Source organism: Colletes gigas, unplaced genomic scaffold (assembly GCF_013123115.1).
Source record: "Colletes gigas isolate AHSC1104 unplaced genomic scaffold, ASM1312311v1 Colletes_gigas_Sc00010, whole genome shotgun sequence".
NCBI lineage: Eukaryota > Metazoa > Arthropoda > Insecta > Hymenoptera > Colletidae > Colletes > Colletes gigas.
In genome coordinates, this window is record NW_025106639.1 from 4,205,123 (window position 1) to 4,226,901 (window position 21,779).

Below are 21,779 nucleotides of genomic sequence, written 5' to 3' on the forward strand. Positions count from 1 at the left end.
GAGGCGCAAAAGCCCAACCCAAGTAGAAAGATGGGGAATTAACATACCGCGACGTCACGGTAGAAGAGGAGCACAGGTGCAGCAGGAAGTCGATAAGAAGATGGCTCCTCGAGACCGTGCGTTCGCATCGTTTCGAACCCGATAAACCGAGTTCGCACGGTCTCCGGGGTCGAGTCGATTATTTGTCACTTCGCATGATTACCGGGCCGATGCGTATTGTTAACCAACATCGATCGAGGCGAGTGTCACGCGAGATCCTCGTCAGAGATCCTCCGCGGGTTAATCTGAAAGTATGATGACGGTCCGGCGACTTGTTTATTTTGACAGTGATACGACGTCCCGTTCGATTTCGAGATAGATTTGGATTTGCATATTAATTTAGGCCACCTACAGTCGGGAACGTGTCGTTCGAGTTAGGCAGTTGCGAAACTTTTCGCAATTTTTTAAAAATCGAAATACGCGTTTTTAAGAATTACGTTTATATTTTAGAAATCTCGTGAAAATAGGATCGCCAGAGAGAGAGTCGTGCTTTTGGCGAATCGTAATGCTTCTGTTAATCTTTGCTTTTAATTTTCAATTAAATTTCTGCCCACAATGGCGCCCGCCAGCGAACGCGAGGACGCGAGGAGCTCCGAAAGGGGAGCGGCATTAAAAATTCCACGCGAGACCGGTGGCGCACGCACGAGGGGTGGCGAAGTTGAACCCTGGCAATAACCGACGTAGAATTACCATATATTTTCCACGTACTGCTGCCAATTTCCTGTTTCGTGCCTGTCGATATGTGGCTCGACTCGGAACGTAACGTGATCGTCGTACGCGTTTCCACGCATCCCGTGACGCGGGGGTGTCGCGTGTTCTCGCCACGTCCGCGACACCGATTAATCGCGTTCGCGTTGGACCGGGTCACTCGGTATCCCATCGGAATACATCACCGATTTTTATTCCTTTCAGCGTCGGACGAGTGAATTATCATTTTCGATATCCTGCGCGTGTCTGACCAGAGAGAAACGACTGTGTGGTTTCTTTAGCGATAGATAGTATTGATTTAACGGTCGAAAATGGCACGGTCGCCGAAGGGCGTGTCGTACGGTTTATGCAATTTCCAATGAACCGCGAGAATCAACGATTAATGTATTTTTAACGTCCTAAATAATTGGCGATGATCAGTTATCGATTCGATAGATTTCTCGTAACAGTTACATAAATAAAAGTAGTGAAATTTCTTTCTCGTCGTCGAGAGAAGCCGTGCCGTCGGATTTCGTGCTTGGGGATGCTGTTCGAGTTATCTTCGCCGAGTAAACGTACGTAAAATATTTATCGGACGACGGACTTTAGAAGCGGAAGCCTCTATGTACGTCGATGCATTATTTGGAGCGGCGCGCGCGCAAAGGGCCACTCGAAACGCGCTTCCCTCGCCTGAATGATGCACGCGAAACGCGCATCCTTTGGTCTGACAGTGACGCACGGTGTACTTCGACCCGGTGAAGTGGTTGATGGGAAGCCCCCCACGTGTAAGACATGAACTGGAATGCAGCTCGAGTAGCTGCGTACGCGTAGCCGCTTGTCAGCCTTAATCCGTCCACTGGTGTACAATTTCCTGTGTGTTTATAGGGATGAGGTATTTATCGAGTACCGAAGCTGCTGGAAAATTCACGGAAATTGCAAACGATATCGATTACTTTGTTAAACGGTCGTGTACTTAATCAAGTTCCCTCAATATTAATCGGATAGTAATTTCAAACCGTAGAAATTAGGAATTATATACGTTGGAATTCCGGAAGTCTATAAATCCTGGCATCGCCGATTCGTTTTGGCTCTTCCGCCAATTTATATCACAATTTAACCATTTCACTGCCAGAGGCGTACGTGTACAGTAAATTCTGTTGCTATAGCATTGGGGGTCAATTATTATTTCTACGGAATTAAATTTTTTTTTTAATCAGTACCAAGATCTGTCTCGTGCGAAGGGGAATGCGAACAATGTCGAGTAATTTTTGCTCAGTCGCAGGCTTCGTGAATACTGACTAAAATGTCTGGACCCAGAACTACTCGCGTTTCCTTACCGGTGCCAATCTTCCGTTCTATAGCGAAGCGAGGAGTTAAAAAGAAGAGCCCCGGATTAAGGGGATGCTCGAGGGGAATGTGGACAGTGCCTGTTCTTCTTTTTTTTTTGTCAATCTTAGGTCTTTTCAGATTTTGAAATATTTTGAGCTACACGGTAGTTGTTTGCAATTTAAGAAAATATAAAATACACCCCTAGCAGTCGAAGGCTGAGATCAACGAACTTGGATCAACGAAACGAAAGGAAGACGTTCTCGAAGAGGCATAGAATCAGAATCTTCCGCTTCTGGTCGGCATTCGGATCTCGTTAATCAAGGCGAGCATGTTTCCTCGAACGGGATGTAAATTGTTGCTAATTACGGGGGTAATGGGGGAGCAAGAATCGCTATGATCGAGAAAATTCCTCGAGTTCGTTGATTAATCGCGGCCTGTATCTCCGGGCGAGTTCATTAGCGCTGCTTTAAACGAGAAGGCGCCAGATCTTAGAGTAGCGGAAGGATAATAAAAGGGATGTACACGTGGGGAACGGCGAGTCTGACCTAGATGAAAGATCCGATCGATGGGAGGACGGCATCCTTTGGCTCTGCGTTTAACGCCTACGGATACCCGGGCGAACTGGTAGGGAAGAATAAGAAAAAAAAAGAAGAAAAGAAAACGCGGACCGTGGCCAACGCTTCGGCTTGTCCTGCGCCTCTTCGTCGAAAGATCGATGCGACTCCTGTGTGGAAGGATGCAGATTTCGCGCTCCATCGAGCGAACAACAGTTTTTCTCGATCGCGAATACTGCGACTCGCGGAAGAGCGTGTGGTCCCGAGCAAATGCTTGTAACTAATTAATCTATGGAGTATGCGATCGCAACTAATTACTCCGCTGACGGGAACAAGTAGTTATGGTCGAAAGTTAGTTCGAGAGGATTGGGAGCAAATATACAATGTCGTCTTCTTTCATCTGAACAGAATTTGGAATTGTTTACGCATTACATGCACATCTACAACTCCTGAAATTTTCCAATTCTAAGTTATTCGAATCTTAATTTTCACGATTCCATTTCTACTGGCTTCCACCCATTTTTGGGAGGTATATATGTATTACTGTATTTGTGGAGAGAATGGTCCTAGTCCTTAACAACTAGGCGGAAGTCGGAGTTCGCGCGAAGTCAAACTTGAAACTGGAAACCACACTGCTCCCGAGTACCGTGTTTTGCAGAATACGTGAAAGCACAGTGACTCGGGGCGGATAACTTTAACAAAGATATCTGTTTACAGCAGTAAGAAACGGAAGGTGATTCTGCAAATTTTCCATAATTAGCAAGTCCTTCCAAGTATTTATCTCGGTTTGAAACGCGGCGAGAAGAAATCGTCTCGGGTGTCAGAGCCCAGAGAGTGGTATCCAGTATGTGGTTAGACTTGGAATGGTTCGTTAATAGGTGTGGGAGGAGGTAAGCGCAGTCACTGCTCGATGTGTGGTTTTCCCGATCCCATTGAGGCGTTATTACAAATCTGTTATTGAAAAAGGTTCGAACCCATTATATTCGGAGCCGAAACAATTATTCTTGACTTAACTCGATTCTTTCTTTTTGTTTCAGGTGAGTTGGAAAAATTTAACATAGACCAATTTACCATCCAAGCACCGGAGAAACGTCTCGTCACAGGTATTTATCGTAACAGTAGGTAAACGTGTTAACAGAAATTTGTAAGTAAATGCACGAAACACGGCGAGAGCTGTCGTACGAAATGAAGGTCCGTCGGGTCGCGATCGTCGTGCAGAGTTCCTCGAAAAGGGACCAGAGAGGCCACGGACTCGATCTCGAGACGAGATGTCTCGAGTCGGCGAGGAAAGAAACTTCTCGCCGCGCTTTGCATTCGAGCGCGTGACGACGCGCGAATCCACTTTCCTCTGTTTTTGCGTGCGTCCCGGCTAGGGTTAAATTGCCTCAGCACGCTTAATTAGCACCACGTGAGTCTTCCGGTTTTGTCTCTTCCTTTTTTCCCCCTTCGATCCACCGCACGTATCGTTTCGAAACTTGCCCTTCGGCGAGAGTCACGTCACGGCCGTCTGCGAAACTTTCCGGTGGTTTTGCAGCTTCCGGGAGACTTTGGGGTTCAAAACTTTCGAGACTTCTGCAGTTGCACCGCAATAGATACAGGGGATGTCATAACTCGTGGGAAGGAGAACACCAAGGCAACGAAACGAGTATAAAGAACACGATGCTGCTTCGTTTTTTGCGTTAAACTGCGTCAGGAATGGTTGCAACTCTTTATGCTTCCGATTGATCAATGTTTCCGGTCTTTAGCTGTCCGGTCCTCAGGAATGTGCACTTTCCACGATATAAAAGATTAAAGAAATAGAAAGTAACGTAAACATTGGAACTTACATAAACAAGAAACGTAACCAAGTGATTCTTACCACTCTATTTAATTATATTAGAAAGCCGATTATTTTCGTAACGCGTCGACGATTAATTTGTTTTACCGTTCTTTGTATTTTATTGTAACGATTCAGTGGAACATTCCATACAAATTCCAGCAATATGTAGAAAAATACATTACTTTCAGTTTTCTCTAATAAACGTTCTAAGCAGCCTCTTAAACGCGATTCGTCGTAAATTCTCGCACAGGTCAGAAAGAAATCGTTATACCCCGCAATTACGAACAATATAAATTGAAGGATTAGATGAAGCATGATACCCAGAAGTAGGGATAAATATATACTCGCGGTGCAAAGGCCAAGCGAAGTTTAGCAGAGTATTCCGTTGAATCGTTGCGCGTCCGTTGCAAAGTGCGATTGTATCTAATTATACGCACCATGCATTGCCTCGTAAAAAAGTTAATTGATCCAAGACTTTTAGCGAGTATTCTAGTTCGGTGAAAGCCTAAAAAGGGGTAGCCATCGTCGGTCACGCCTACATCCTGCTCGGAATGTTTTGCGGTTACGATGTTTAGCGAATTATTTCATTCGTCTCTCACGTATCCGGGACGCTGGCCACGGAAATGGCGGCGATCGAAGATAAACTCTGAATCCTCGAAAGAAGATGAGAAAAAAAAATATCCGTGATCCAATCTTTTCGCCTCCCCGAAGATTTTGACGCGGTGAAATTGATCGATGTCTGATTGGGCGACGTGGACGCTCGATCCGTGTCCAGAAAGTCGCGAGGTCGACTTTTCCGGCTATAACGGTCGACCACGAGAGACGGGGCAATTTAATCAAGAAGATGGAACTAACGAGGACTCCACCTTGGCTCGATCCTTTGTACAGCATCTCGTGGAACGATGAGCGACTGGCAAGAATTAAAAAAGGATCTTCTTTCACAACGACGAGGTTAACACGGTTGAGCATCCGAGAGACCCTTGTCGGGATTAAAATAGATTACAGCCCAAGTAGCAGACTCGGTCGTTGCCACTTTACACTTCGTTGGTACGCTTCAGCTGTATAATTCAGTTCCTTTTGACTCAATAATTAACCGGAATCGGGGGAAGGCAAGTTGAACGTTCAGATTCAGGTTAAAGACTCCTCTGGAATTTTTTTAAACCAACTGTAATTTTTCTTCGGTAATTATCAGCGTAATTCATAGGGGAAGATATTCCTAAATCCTATCTATTCTTACCTTTTTTATTCAACCAGCGCAGTATCAGCTATCGTAACAATGAATAATATTCGTATATTTGAAGATTGCTCGGATCGAAACCCCGGTCTAATGAAGTGCACGATACATCCCCGAGAGAAAATGATCGTATATGAATAGATACGGAACGTGTGTGGTCATATATGAATAGATATGAACCAGATTCGCGTTAGACGCGAGTATACATGATCGAATACGGACCGTATATCAGTCATGTGTGGTCACATCTGATGCTATGTATTCAATGGTATTAATAATACATATATGAACGCCTATGGTCGAATTGTACAATATATAAAATCGAAGAAGGAACGTCTACCTTCCCTTAACAATTATAACTGCGTGAAGTTGTTTGTGCACCGTCTGCGAGTTGTAATTGTCCGGACTGTTAGCTCCTTCGGCGATAATCGCCCATGCTGATTCAAGTTTCGACGGGAGGTCGTCCGAGATACGCGACACGCTGTAGTTCGGATTAATTCCCCGAGATTAGGCATACAGGGACGATTGCACGGCGCGTTACCACTACACCCCGTTTGAATTTCTAAGAAGGAAACGCCCCGTCGTCGTACAGCGTTTTTATTGAAACGAGAAACTGTAACGGAACCATCGGCAAATCCGTACAGATTAGAGCGAGAAAAATGCAATTATCCGTGCGTGTAAAATATCGGTTACCTGCTCGATAAAATTATGCAGTCAGGACCGGTCACGCGAGACTCGCATGCTCCTAACCGAGTTTGCGAAACAAATCATCCAATTTTCGACGAGTGCAATAGTCGAATTATCGGAGCAAGGTACGGTGTTTACGTTAGTCGGAATATTTCATACGAGGAACGCCGAGGAGAAAAATTTAATAATTCCCGGGGTAACCGATTGGTATGTCGAATTTGGCATGGAGCACGCGGCCAACAATTCTGTTTGTAAACCGAGATCCTCGGAGTTACTTTGCCGTTGTTACACTTCCGTCCTTGGCTACGGAATCCTTTCGCGAGCTCATTTGCATTTCCTTGCTTTTATTCGGCGCACTAACCTTCGGGGAAGAATACGAGGGAGCGGGAGCGTCGATTCTGCTTCGTTTCGGATATCAAAAAGATTCCCGTCCGCAACTTTTCACCGCAGAGGGCCGGGCCAGGGGGGCGAAGAAAAGGTTCTCGCGGGATCGTGAGTGGAAATCAGAGAAGCGCGTTTCGTTTAACCCTCCGCAGCCACTTTACTGGCCGGAATTTCACTCGTTCGATTCTTCGCCAAGATAGGGAACAGCCGCCGAATTTCGATCGCTTTGCACGTTCTCTGTCGTACGTGAAAAATGAAAAATTAAATCTAGATCGCGGTTACTTCGGTTCTACAAATGCAAAGAATTCGTTTTAAAAAAACTCATGCAGTTTCTCCCATATTCTTAGCAATTTTCCCAGGTATCTGCCACCGGAGCAAAAAGCGTAAACTGCTGCAACTTTCAAGTTTTATAATATCCATAAAAATGCTCCGCGAGTATAATTTATAAAATCGTTCGATGGAAAGTTATATTTGGATTTCCAAGCCACGTTATTTCTCTCGACCTCCATTTTCCACATAGTTTTTTTGAGCCGCGTCTTTCGAAATTTCACATTACAATACCGGTGCACGTTCGACAACCCCTCTGTCCGGCAACATCCATTTCTTATCCGTTCTACGCGATCTTCCAGCGAGCTCCGCAGCCTCCGCGGAAGATCGTTTTTCCTTGGTCCTGGCTGCTCCACTTTCGCCGGCCAACGGTCGGTCGTTTAATTTGCAGCCCGGCAAGAAACCGCTTCGTGGAAGCTTTCGAGCTCTAAGCAGAGGAGAAGAAAAAAAAAATAATAATAATAAAGAAGCCGGCGGCGTGTCGCCTCCTAGAGAGTCCCTAGTCGAGATATTTATTACAGCGGAACGATCTTATTGCCAGCGCAGTTCGCGATTGGGAGACGATCGTCCAAACGGAATTACTCGAGTTCCTTTCCCGCCTTCCAGGAATCGACGGCTCGACCTAATTTCCAACGCGTAAACGCGTTTTGCCTAGGCGAGTCAGCCTGGCTCGGACCATCGAGAGTTCGAGAACCAGTCGCAGAACACTTTACGTTTGCTCTCGTTTCTTTCGGTTTTGTTTCATCGTAACGGTAAAGGACGTCGTCTAGTCGCGAAGACGGATTGACAAACTTTACTCAGTTGGATGGAGCAGTTATTAGAATCTGGCTGGTGGACGAGAAATGTAAAAGAAATTCTTCTCGTCGTTGACAATACTCTTTCGAGAATCGGTTGACTGAAACGGATGAGTTGTAACGGGATCGGATAACGCGACAGCGTTCGAGTTAATTCCCTCTAATCCCGATTAGTAGACTCTATGGTAAACGTTACTGGGTCATCGGATCGTGCCAATTCGGTTCGCGCGATAATCTGAAGATAAATGGGCCGGTATTATTGATCAAAGTAGGTCGACGACCATCGATTTTCCAATTCGTTCTCCTCGTTTTTGATTCGGGATCCCTTACTCGCGAATGCCGCGACGATTGACGCCGGAAAATTCATTGGTACCGTTATCGGTACTGCAGCTGGGCAATTAGGCTTCACCTCGTCGCGCGAAATGCAGTGCTCGAAAAAGTTCAAAGGAAATTCTTGCGGTTCGCTGCTGCGTGGAAGCTGAGATTATTATACATATATGGACGGGATCGATCACGATCCGATGACTGATTTACGATGCTTTCCTTCTTCCGGATCTGATCTTTCTATTCAGGGTTATTATTAATTATCGAGCTTATCGTATAGTACTTGTTTCTTTCTGTTTTCTCTTTGAATTGTCAATATTATTCAGTTTGACGTTCTTTCAACTTAAAGAACAAGGTACATTGCTCGCGACGAGGCGTGAATGAAAAATAGAATCGATTTTTAAGAGACCGTGGGAAAAGGCACACATATAGAATGGAAATTGAACCGTTGTGTCGCGAGCCATAATTCGCAGCGGAAATCATGATCACCGGAACACAGTACGGGCGATGAAGTATTCGATCGCTGCGTTCATCAGCGGAGATTTTCTTTCTCTCATGGCGAGCGCGCAATGGCGCGAAATTGACTCTCATTTATCACGGGCCACGCGAAGAGAAAGAAAAACGCTTGACGAATTATCTTTGCCTGGCTACGCAGATCGCGTCTCGACGGCGCTCGGTTTCCGTTGGAAAAACGTCCCGCTCGCTTTCACCGCGTGCCATCTGCTCGCAGCATGAAACACGAACGGTATCCTTTTTATTTTAATTGTTCCTTTCGCGTACGCGTAGCCAGCAGAAGTTAACGCATTGCGTACGGAGCCGTGACGTTCACCGATGTCCATAAATACACCGTTGGCCAATATTTGCCCGGGGAATCTATGACCAAACAAACAGAACGCGATGCAACGTCAAACTTTGCGGCTCTGGTTACTTTAATTGTTCGTGGTGGTTTGAAAAATGATCCATCATGGACGTCAGGGTATTAAAAAACTGGGAACAGTCGAACGTAAAAATCTGCAGTATCGCAGCGAAATGTGCTCGCAGAATGTTTCCTTCGGTTTATTGCTGGTATTTATTACAGTTTCTGTTGGTTTATTACTCCATGGACAATACGCGTTCCGGAAGTTTCCGAACTTGAATTAACGTTTTCTGGCGCGATAACAAGCGCTACATTTTATAGTCAGTGATTCTGTTATTTGTAATATACTAGTAAAATAATAATTGTTTTTGCGAAATGGCGTTTAAAAAAAGCGATCGAAGCCTTTTAGGAGGCTCGATATCTTGTCGGGGGTTTTTCCTTTTTGCAATTCGAGGAATAAAAAATAATCGCGGAGCGGAAAATCAGGCGAACACCACGAGCGGTCGAACGGACGCGACACCCTTTGAAGTCAAAAAGCAGCACTAATGGATTAGCTTTTACATCGTCCGTAATTTCTCGACGAGAAAAATGTATTCCACGGAGGAAAGGGGATTCTTCCGTGCAAATCATATTGGGTCAGACACTACAGTGAACCTTTCTACTTGCACATTTTACTTACTCGCAGCAAAGACTGTTCTTTTCTTCCTCTCTGAAACGCCATTATTTCTGACACTGCAGTTAATTACACCTGCTTCGTATCTAAATCAGAATAAGCACAACTTCGCCCCGTTTCAACGTACAATTTATAAAGAATATATTCGAGAACTACAAAATAATTCCGCAGCCAGATTTCCCGCGTCCAATTTGCACCTTTATTTCCGAATAACAAACCAGAAATTCTAGACCCGTTCGCGAGCTTCCGTTTACCTTTCATTCGTAAATTGAAATTCGTTTGCAGGTTTTTTAAACCAACGTTCAGGCTGCGAACAAAAGCGAACATTTCCATTCGAGGTCCTATCGCACCAAGCACCGTTGTCCTAACAACGTAGCTACATATTTTACTTTTAAAAAATCCTTCAGGCGGTGCAGGCAACGTCTGTATTCGGCGTGCTTCTCCGGTCAAGACGCGTCAATAGCTACAGTGCGGAACAGACGCTTGCTGTCGAAGTCCTTGCAAGGAGAAAGCGTATTGGACGTAATTTTCGTAGTTTGCATTTTTCACGAGCCAAAGTTTTTAACGAGCTACGTCCGGACAACGGTGGTTTTTTCGCCCGCGATAGAAACACATTTTTGCGACGACTGGTGGACGCTAGCAAAAAGGATGGATAACTAATGCGAACGGTACCCGGAGCTACTTTCGGGGCCGGCGTCTCTCGAGGATTGCCGTCACGTTTCGTCGTCCCTTTTCTGTCCGATCGCGTATCGAGCATTACAATGGCGTAATATCATGTGTCGACAACCAGGTAACGGATTCAGCGATGATTTAATCCCTGGCGGACCCCGGCGAACGCAAATCGGTGGTCTTCTTTCTAAGCAGCTATTCCGTCGAGCCATTGTCCGGAATATCCCGACGAACGTCATCTCGAAACGGGTATTTCTGTCCGTACGGGCAACGCGTTCGATAAAATTGGCAAATGGTCGTAAATATTTTTGCACATTGTCCTGTCCGGTCGTGCAAGCCCGAGCGTACGCCAATTCGAAACGAAAGCGATAAATATTTTAACGCCTCGGATGTTCGCGAACGTTTTGATCGATACGTGCACGAAAGATCTTTCGGTTGGAATGTGCACCAACGTTGCCATCGACAAACCGATATTACCTGTTTAGGTCGATCGATGGTTGAATAAACGTTGCGAAAATTTGATATCTGTACTACTTAAAAAATTCAAGAGTACTCCCAAGAAGCGTCGATTAGAAGTCTGGCGGAAGTCCGTGGAATCGAGTCGAAGTGACAAAGTACCTCGAGCAAAAAGCGCGAAAGATCTCTGTCAATCACCGTGTCTGCCCTTGGTTCTCGATCCGGGGGCTGGACAGCTGGTGTCTCGTTCGATCGTGCCATGTACGAAGCCGCTGGCATCGGGGACCGGTCGGGAACGTAGGACTTGGCATATTAGTCCCCATAAAGGGGCATCGAACGCCATTTCAGCGACTTCGTACACGAGGCACGCACGCGGAAGATCAAGCCGCAAGAAGCGCCCAGGCCACCTCCACGATACACGGGTAACAGTATACGACGATGGAACTTCTGTCTCGCGAAGTACGACGGTTCGAAATGTTTTTTTTTTTTCGTCGTCTGCGGGATCGTAGGACTCTCGGGGCTGACGATGGAACGGTACACCGCAACGGGGGTTTCGGGTTAACTCGAACCAGCGAGTCCTGGCGCAGGATTCCGGGGAATTCGGGGCAACGGTTAGGCGATAGAAGTTTGATAGCGACGAGACTCGATTAGACGTGCTCTCGACACCGAGTGTTCGGCGCTCTCGAGCACACAGCGTTGCTCGAAACTCGCGAGAGCACCGGCGGATAATTGCTTTAGCGCCGTAAGTGCTCTACGCCCGTAATCCAACGCGGAAGCCTGTTTCCTTCGTCGGAGCGTTTGGCTACTGGACGAAACAGTGACCCAGCAAATCATCGAGAAACTCGAGTAACGGATCAACCATTAGGTGGCACGATTATTCTTTATGGGGCTGAAAACGATCCGTCTCACGCAGGCCTTCTTTTGTATTCTTTTTCCCGGGCGACTCCCGGAACCGTAAGCCGCTTCTGGGAATCGTTCTAACGATCATCGCCTAGCGACGGTTTTGGCGCTGACTTTATGAAACATTCCGTAGCTATAAAAGCGAGCTTCGCGCAAATTGCTGACCGCAACCAGGTTGTTCCTTACGACCGGAATATTCTCGCGTTGCGGAGCTTCTCTCGCTTTGCCGCGATCGCCTCCCACGTTCACGCTCGACGGACCTTTGGTTTATTTTCGACCAAAAAACACCGTGTGGGTCGGTGCATAGGAAGGACTATGTTCCTGGGTTTCCATATGCACTATGACAGATATTGATCTACTCTAACGAATTAAATGTCATTTCGATATGCACTTTGATCGAACAAGAATAGTCGGAAACAGGACAAAATAGAAGTTGCAAACCAACACAATCGACTGTTGGATTTCGTTGATAAAATCGAGGCCGAAGATTTCATCGATTATCGAAGTAATCAAGCCAAGCAGAATTAATCTTAAGCATAGTACTTCAACTACTCGTGATCTATACGTAGCTTCTTCAGTCTCACTTGTTGCTTAGCTCTCATGCGATAATCAAAGTTCTACCATATATCACGATCGGTATATGGAAGCACAACCACGTACAAATTAATATAATTTAACTTCAATTTTTTTTTAGACGTCTCAGACGAGACGTCGGTTTATTTAAAGAGAAAGTCTTTTCAGAAGTGTAATTTTGGTAAGCGCGAAGATTTCAGTTAAAAATTTTAAGAAATAAATCGATCGCTTCAAATATAGTCGTTAATGCCGTTGAACGTCGCGTCACCCAAAAATGGGTGACCTGGATTTTCGAACGAAAAAGGATCCTGTAATTTAATTTCCTGCCCATATTTGACATTTTTAATTGCACGCTTACGTGCTCAGAAACGTTCGAATGATCGACCCGATGACATTAAGAAAGGATGTCTCTTATTTTGAACCTCGGTCTCTTGCAAGATATACGAACAATGGCGAATGAATTTTCTTTATAGTCTTGATTTTTTTTCTTCTACCGAGCCAGTGAGTGCATTCGGACGGGCGTCTACATTCTTAGAGCCCCGACCGTTGCAGGAACTATACATATTTATACACTTTATTCCATACGTGTATTTCGACGTACACTAATAGCCATACGTTTGATACTTCCTCGACTGTTGTATTTTGGAATACAGCGAAGAGTTGCAATTTTCATTTAATTATTATCCATCAACGTGTAGTAATTGCTTTTAATTTGCTTATAAAAAATGATTTCTTAACGATTCTATTATGGCAACTTCGAATTCCTCGGCCGTGTAATTTATCTAAATTATGCGGCTGTGCGAAGAAATGAAATTAAGTAACGAGACATTAAAAATGTGAAATTCAACAGATATATATATTGGAACACGTAATTAAGAAAATAATAAAGGAAATTAATAATTTAGTAAATACAATTAACATTAATCTCGAGAAGTGTAGACGTTGTATTAATTACCTCGAGTAAATGGGCCGAAGCGCTAACGAAGAAGGAATTTTTCGCGTTGTTGGGCTAAAATTAGAGCCTTTAAAATTTATAGGAATTTTGCATGATTTTCGCAAAACAATCTGTTTACGGTCTATTAAGAGATTGTTTCAGTCTTACTCATTTACTTTAAAGCACAATGTATACCATCCTAAAACGTACACTACGAGTGGGAAGTTTGAATCCCTCCATTTAGAGTTTACCAGACTTCGTTCCATGAAATAGTAATGCTTCCTGCGTTAAGAATAAGTATTGTAGTTTGTAAACCAACGATTAGAAATTTAAAACGAGATATATAAATTGTGCATACCTGCAACGTCGGGTACTTTCGTATCATTATAATTTTTAATATCAATTTTATTGAATTATTGATAATTAAATAGACCGCAGAACACAACGTATTTCATTTTCTAACGAATGAATTAAACAAAACGTCGACTGCCAAGCCACTGTTTTTTGTTTACGTGTGCATGACTTCGTAATGAAATAATCTTGGATCTAGTACGAAATGCGCTCTAAAAGTAATTAATTTATTGAACGAGCAACTGCTAAATACAGCTCTTCTACTTTTACTCTGCACGCAAGTCGCATTTATGCATGGGCAGACGTATTTTATTGACCTTTGCCAATTACGAAATTGTTCACGCATGAACCAACACGATCGCATACATACACGCGAATAAATATAATGATTGTCTAAAGTGCGAATGTTGCTACCTCGATCGGTATATCGTGAGACGAAGTACCCCTTAATTAAGAAAGTTTCGATGCCTCTGTCTGAGTAAATTAAGATTTACAAAAAAAGTTTCTTTGCCGTAGTTGATCGCGTTAGGGAAATGGTAGAAATTCCGTGCAAGAGCACACACGAAATGGATATCTATTCCATTTGGAAACATAAATCTAGCATGTATACAGAGACGGGACAGGCGGTACCAGCGATAAACGTTTCATTTTTCATAGTTAATCCTCCGACGCTGGAAAGATTTACATCGAGGGGGCTAGTTTTTCACCGAGGGTCTGGCGCAAGTAGATCCGTACAGTTAGGTTCAGACGAGGGTGCAAGCGTTCAGTAGTAATTGCATTCGGTGCATGGTCCGCCTCCGGATTAACCCTTTGCGGTCGGTGCCGCCACTGTGGCGGCATTTCAAAACTGTCGTAGAAGTCGGTGTCGCCGCTGTGGCGGCATGATCAAGAATCCAGAAAAACTGAGATTAACAGAATGCTAGCCATTTCGGACGTCTCACGCGTTATTTTAACATCGAGAAATATATGATAAGTAAATAGAAATCAATTTATAAATAAATAAAAATATAATAAATTATAAATTGAATTGTTCAGGATTTCCAAGTAGATTCATTGGCGATATTAATATATTTTTACTAAAAAAGATTGTGCAGTATGTTCCGACAGGAAAACCCCCGGCAAAAGGCGAGAAACACGAACATATTGTGATACATGTATTCGGAAGCCAGGGCTTCATATCGGCGATTGTTTTGAAATATATCACACGTTGTCAAATTACAAACCTAAATCTTTCCGTTTTTATGTAGTTTAAGCCCTATTAAACATTACAAATCAGCATCAACATAGTGTGTGCTTTTAAATGTAGATATATCCACCTTAAATTGCTTAGGGAACAATGACTCCGAAAAGCTAAATTCGCACCGACTTGCTGGTAGTCCCAGCCGAAAAATCTGCCGACCGCAAAGGGTTAAATCTCCTCCAAATAAGTGAAAAATCCGAGTGTCTGGCGTCCGATCTTGTCTCGTTGTTGTTCGGGGATTTCCGTCACCCCTCGGCGCGGCTCGCGAGCGCGCCGCATCGCGGCGTCATTCAGTCGAACGCTGACCGCCACGCGCGCAGGATCGCGTTACCACGAGTCGCCAGCTGTCATCGGCTCAGCTGTCCAATTGACAGCGAACCTCGTCTCGCGTTTCGAGTGTCGCGTCGATTTTCCGTGTCCCGGATCGATTCACGGCGAAGATTCGCTCGATCGTACGGCCACGTCGACGCTCGACACGATCGATTCGATGTTTGCGCGTCTCGTTCCTGCCTTTGTGGTGACACGTGCTCTCGCGTAGCGGACTCTGACAGCGGAGAGTGCGTTCAATTATTCCCCACGCCAGTGGAATCGACGGCTCGCGGCGAGGCGTGGACGCGGTCGTGGACGACGGTGTTTGTTAGCAAACACAGCTGACGCACGGAGAGAGAAAGAGTGTATGAGAGAGAGAGGGAGGGAGGGAGAGAGAGAGACGTCGGCTCTGGTTCGCGATCGAGGTCGCGATCGCATTCGACACGCGGTTCCCACCCTTCTCGGGGCTTCTTAACTAAGCTACCCGTCTTTAAACGATTTCAACGAGGCCACTCGTACGCCCGGTCAATTCCTGTCGGCTCCGCGTGTCCACGATACGCACGCTCGTCTCCGTTCGCGTTGCGGGAGTTGATTGACCGAGTGACTCACAAGATCGTCGAGCGTATTCGTACCGTCTCGTCGATCGAAGATACGTCGCGCGTACAACGCGCTCGATTCTATCGTGACGCGGCGCGATTCGTCGGCCGGAGGGAAAACAAGCGAGATAGGGAACAGGGCGAAGCCCAGCCGCAGGGAGTACGTACGCGACCAGCGGAATTTTCTCGCGGCTGTGCGCGCCGCTACGTCCCACGCGAGTCCAGCGAACCGTCCGCCGGGAAACGCGAGGCCAGACGATACGCAATTAGCGATCGACAAAACTACTGCCCGGTAATTAGAGGCGGATTAATTGGAACGCGAAGCCAGCTAGCGCGATGAAAGAGACGAACTCGCCGGGCGGGTCGGTCGAATAAACGCGCCGCGTGCCTTCCTCGCTTCGGGGATTCGCGTTGCCAGCGTAGCCCTGCGTCCACGTCGGGAATAAACATACGCGGATCGCTCTGCCAAGTGAATTATCCAAGTTTGTCGGAGTACGCGTTCTCCTACGTACCGGGTGCTCGAACCTAGCGCGAGTGTTGTCATCGTCGAGTCTCTCCGTTCGTCCAGAGTCTCGAGAAAGGACAAGAGAGGTCGGAGAAAAAGGGTGCCAGCCCTAGATCACCGATAAGAAGAGGGAACATCCGACGGTCAGCGTGTCGGGATTCGGGTCCGAGGATGCGCCGTTGGGCGACAACGCGTTCTTCGAGAATCGTAGCGGTAGGATGTTGACGGCCCGTTCTGGGCCTCTTGGGCTCGGCGTACCGCGAACCCTGGGGCCCGCGGAGGGGAGCGACCACCTCTTTCTGCTGCCGGAAAGGGCCCTGATCATGGACAGCACCCACTTGCGACAAGACCTCGCCGGTCTGGACTTCAACTTGCACTTCAACCTGCTCCACACAGCTCCGCGCGGCAACGTCTGGCTATGTGAGTCCTTCGCACACTGGGTCACTTATTGCTTACTGTCTTTATAGTCATTTTTATGCCCCATGTCGATACTTCAAATTATATGCCATTAAACCGATTGAATACTCCTGAATGGGTATCATAATTCACCACGAGTCTTGAAGTATCACATAAACTGGTGACTAATGGAACTATTATATAAGCATTAAGTATTCTTAAAAACTCCTTTCAAACATTTCTTCTCGGAAGAAGTCTCGTATACGAATCTGACGCGTACAATATACACAGCGCAAACATTTCGTCATCGGGTTGATAGTCTTCAAAATATTTACTACGTTAACCATATTTGCGCACTCGGCGTATTTGTCATTTATATTCGTTTCAAAGGTAAACACACTGTCGATTAAGTATCGCCGCTCGTCCAATACACCCATTGTAACATCGTAAAATGATTTGTAAACGCGATGTTTCGCTCGCTTTGATCGCGTTCGCGAAGATTATTTTTCGCGCGATCTATAATCCGGGGACAGCGATTATCAGTTACCGATATCGTCGTAATCACCTCGAGCGAAGAAACACAGACCATCGCGCGCTAGTTTTTTCCAGATCATCGTTGGCTCGTTCCAACAAATCGTGCTTCAACCTCGGAATTTAATTGGAGTGGACGACAAAAAGTTTTAATTGGAACAGCGAACGAACTTGCGTGGGGGCGTACATCGAAATGTCATTAAATCGCGTTCATCTCGATTCATAACTTTCGATCGATTCGACTCCGTCGTTAATAAGAAAATATTCTTCCAGTCAATGAACGTCGTAATGTGCCTTTGGCACTCGAGGGCGAGAAGAGACGCTTGATTCACAGCCTCTCCATATTTCTCGATGCTTCGTTATCTTGTTTAAAGTTTCGTTCGATACGAGACGTCGAAGGAAGATGTATCGCGAGTTGGGTCGCTTTCCTTTCGCCGCTGCGTCGCCAAAAAGTAAATACATACGTCTCGGTCGAAGCGTGACATTTTCGACGATCTTTAAGTGTCTTCTTGATCGAACACTTTAACAAGCCACACCGTATGCATGGTCAGGGTTTACGGGCGCAACGTGACGTCCATCGGTTTGCGATGCAACAGTTATAGTTTAGGGAGCCATGACCTTAAGTGACGTAGATCCGATACATCGCATATAGGTCATAATGGATCAATGTGTTTATCGAGGTATTGCACAAAATGTATTACCGCCTTATGCAACTAACGATGTTACGCGAGGAGTGGATATCCCAATAAGTTTAAACAAACTCGAACGATCATCTGTCGATGCATTCGATATTTTAATAATAAATCGTGTCGATCGATCGATTAGTTTTCGTTCAAAGTAACGCTTTTAAAATTTCGACGTTTTATCCCGAGCGCCGCGTGTTCTTTACAGTCGCGAGCACAAATAATTTTCCGAGCGTGGGCGGTGGAAAATTGCCGCGGGAAAAATTGCGAGCGGTAGCGGACTGTAAACTCGCCGCGACTTGGCTGCGAACTTTTCCACGAGGGCACGGGAAATTGTTATTGGCAATAAAGCGCTAGCGCGAGGTGAAAACGCGAAACCTTGTTGCGAGCTGACGAAACGTCGTCGCAATAAGCGATTCAGGGTTGCGCAACGTTGCTCGGTTTTTGGTTTTCGTACGGGCAAGACAGCGAGACGAAGCAACGCGTCGAGTCGGAAAAACCTTTCGTATTTGCGATACTGGAGTTTGGAAAGCAAAGGGCGCCAGTTCCACGTTGGTCCATAAAAGCAGGAAGTCGTACGCGGTCCACGAACGGTTTTACGATCCCTTAAACTACCGGCGTTCGATCGTTTTTCTTTTATAGATGTATCTGTGTACGAATTATTTGTGGACCAGAAAATTTATTTGCGCACGCTACGCTGGTGGACCGTCGAGAATTTTAGTGCTTTTCGTGTTAATTCGCCGATAGATCGTAGAGGAATTTAAACGGGGATGTTGGATCGACTCCGTGCCAAAAATGTGATACGTTATAGTCAATTTGATCTTGAAGCAACCCTCGAGAATGTGTGCTGGTGAGACGTCCAATTTTACATACAGTCTGTCCCATAAGTATTCGTATTTTTGCCATCCACGGTTCGTATCATCGTCATTGTTGAATTATCTCTCGCTAAAAAGTAGGGAACGGGTCATGGACGGAGCAAAACGTGAACTTTTAGTGTTAATTGGAGAGTTAAAGTTTTGGTTTCGATAACGACACAAAAGCAATGGAAATTCGATTGTTTCGAGGCTCCTAAAAACAACTGAAACGAAAAGAAATGGAAGATACATGTTATCGAAATAATGCATTAACACGCGTACATTACTTCGATACGCGGTTTAAAAATAACAGGAAGCAAAGATAGCTAAAGCGCGTAATATTTTTTGGGACTCCCAACGAATATAGCAACACGAACTTTAAACAGTTTCAAGAATCGCCGAAGCGTTTCTAAAACAGCACTGCACTTTCCAAGTGAACTTTTTCCACATTTTTTCGAGTTTTTTATTTTTATGGTCTTTGATTTTCTTTACGTATCCAGTAGAATTTCTAAAGAAATAATGAGGAAAGTGGCGAGAAAGCTGAATAATGAAAATGGCCGATTCATCGAGGCCACCTTCGTAGAAGAAAAACTGTTTTACGTTTGTAAAACGATTGTATTTCGGACATGGTGCTTTTAAAGACCTTTTGTTTCCCGCGTTTACGAGTTCCCGGTAGCCAATTAAGTTTCTTCATACAATTCCGTACCACCATTACCTAAATGCTCGTCGGTGTTTCTTTCGACGCCGTAGCCTGGCTCGAGCATTTGCAAATGTCCGTAGATATTGCTTCTTGCCCGGTCGCCGCTAGACCAATCATCGTTTGTATTCATCGGTAACCCCGGTCTACCAATTATGGCTTTCTGACATTCGTTCTCGTTGTTGCCATCCTCGCCTGGCGGGATTATAATTTATACCGCCATAAACACACGCTCCCTTTCTTCTTTCGTTATTATTATAATTCTGACACCTCGACTAACCGGAGGATTTACGGAACCGTTCAACGAGCATTTTCTACTCAGACCGTAAGCGTGTACAGTTAGCTCGCTTATCGTACCAGGACAATCTGTCCGTTTTTAATGGTTTCCATCACAACGTAGCCTGGGTTAATATTCCAGCAGTGGTCTAGAAACGTGCAATCTTGTTTAATGGAGAGCCCAACATGCAGCAGCCGTGTACTTCTACCCGTTCCTGTGTCCCCTTTGGAAAGGACAAATCTGGTCACGTTTTTAATCATGCACGTGTACACTGACGTTCGTCGCTCCGGCGACTATAGGGTTTTTCGAGCCAGAACCATGATATTTTTGCTAATTACCGGTACCGGCTAGATGTATCGACAGGTGTACAGACAAGAAAGCGCGAAACTTCCATCATCGGGCTCTCTGCTACGGCGTATACCATTTCACGCGTCACAGGAACACTGGCTTTTCAATCACGTTCCGTAGCTTTTTACGCGCTAAAGAAAACTCTATCGTACTTTTTTCGTTGCGATCGCTGCTCGAACGAAGAAAGATATCGATGGTTTCCTTGTCGTTATTGAATATTACAATATTTCTACCACGAATTTTCGCGTCGTGAACCCGAAACGCGAAAAAGTAAAATCCAGCGAGCGTCGAAAACAGGTTGGAATTCGCAAAGAACGCGGTTGCGAAAGCCCGGCAACAATTACTCGCGGTTTTACGCGATTCGAAACGTATTTGTTAGTCATACTGTCGGCGTTCGCGAATAAGAAAAGAACGAGCGTCTATCGCGGTTCGAGCGAAATTAATTGCGATATTTTGAAACTGTCGGTAGCAATCGATAGGCTCGATATATTAGCCTGGTAATGAGATTACAGATAATGCAGCTGCGGCAACATTCTTTTGTTACGTAACGCGAGAAAGGTGGAAACGTACGTTTCTTAAATTATTTTCGTTCGCTTGGCGTTGCGAGAGACCCGTTCAGGTGTGAAATGCCGCAATCAGCGAACGCGAAAACGTAACGGAATTTCTGTTAAGTTTTCGGTACCGTCTTAATTAGTTCGACGAGGGCTGTTAAGACAAAGCGTGATTATTTCGCTCGACAGTTTCCGTAATTGCTCGACTCGTCGACGGTCGGCACGACGTTTCGAAAGCGGCGAAGGATTCGTTTTACAGGTGTAAAGTTTAAGCACGATACACGGAATATTCTTAATTCGAGGCCAAAGTATGGCGAAACGGTTGCTCGTCTTTTGTTCGATGCTCGAAATTGTTAGTTAGGCAAAGAGTTTGTTCATCTCTGTGCCAATAACGATGTTTCGGTGACGCGGTGGTGCGATAATGGACAACAAAGCGTCGTTATTAGCTCGGTTTTAGTAACGCGAAACGAAGTTACCCGAGCGTGGTGCAACCTTTAACTATAAGCGCGGAGATACTGTTTTCCGTAGTCCGAACACGGTAACGGTGCCATAATCATATTTTTCAACGAGTCTCTGGCGTTCACTTCGCACTCTCGCGAGAGTTTCGTACGCCGGTTTCTCTTCGTTCTCGAGAAAGATCGCCGCTCGGAATCGACTCGAACTTTTTGCAATATCGCCGAATAAAATGTACTTTTTAAATTAAACGCGTCGGAGACAGGGAAAGGCCAGCTTCGCGATTCGTTTCTTCGACGATGTTTTGCAGCAGCGTTTCTCAAACGTTGCTCAAACGAAACTGTTCGTCGAAAGCAATCCGCGAGAGTTGCAAAGTTTGAGACACGAACAAGAAAGAAACGATTGCCTTTCTCTGTCTCTAATATATTTTTATATATTATATGTAATAATCGCAAACAAAAGGTCGTCGTTTAACGTTGACGTTAACGTTTCACAGCAATTTTACCCCGACAGTCCGCTTCGTTAACGTTTTACAACAGCTTTACGTTACTACAGTATCGTGTCGATTTCATGGATATTGTAGATCTTTATTAGGCGCATCGTTAGGAATCGTAGTATAATTGCCTCGTCCAGACAATTAATGATTACTAGTTTGCTCGAAGTGATTAACGATCGCCCACAATCTACGTTCTCGTTTCTTTTCCGTCCCTGATAGTTGGCTCAATCCTCGTAATCCATCTTGAAACAGT

At 45.2% G+C, this 21,779-nt stretch overlaps 1 protein-coding gene across 12 annotated transcripts in view; it reads left to right on the forward strand.

The window, feature by feature from the left end:
* Positions 1-21,779, forward strand: part of LOC122397947 (MAP7 domain-containing protein 1-like) — a 219,619-nt gene that overhangs the window by 63,577 nt on the left and 134,263 nt on the right. For 3 of the 12 annotated variants that reach the window (XM_043397457.1, XM_043397460.1, XM_043397463.1), the window contains exon 1: positions 15,138-16,660. The exons of the other annotated variants lie outside the window; for them this stretch is intronic. In XM_043397457.1, coding sequence (XP_043253392.1) covers positions 16,459-16,660 — 202 coding nt within the window. In that variant the 5' untranslated portion in view covers positions 15,138-16,458. Of the gene's footprint in view, positions 1-15,137; positions 16,661-21,779 lie in introns of those variants that run through there. 12 annotated transcript variants of the gene reach the window in all.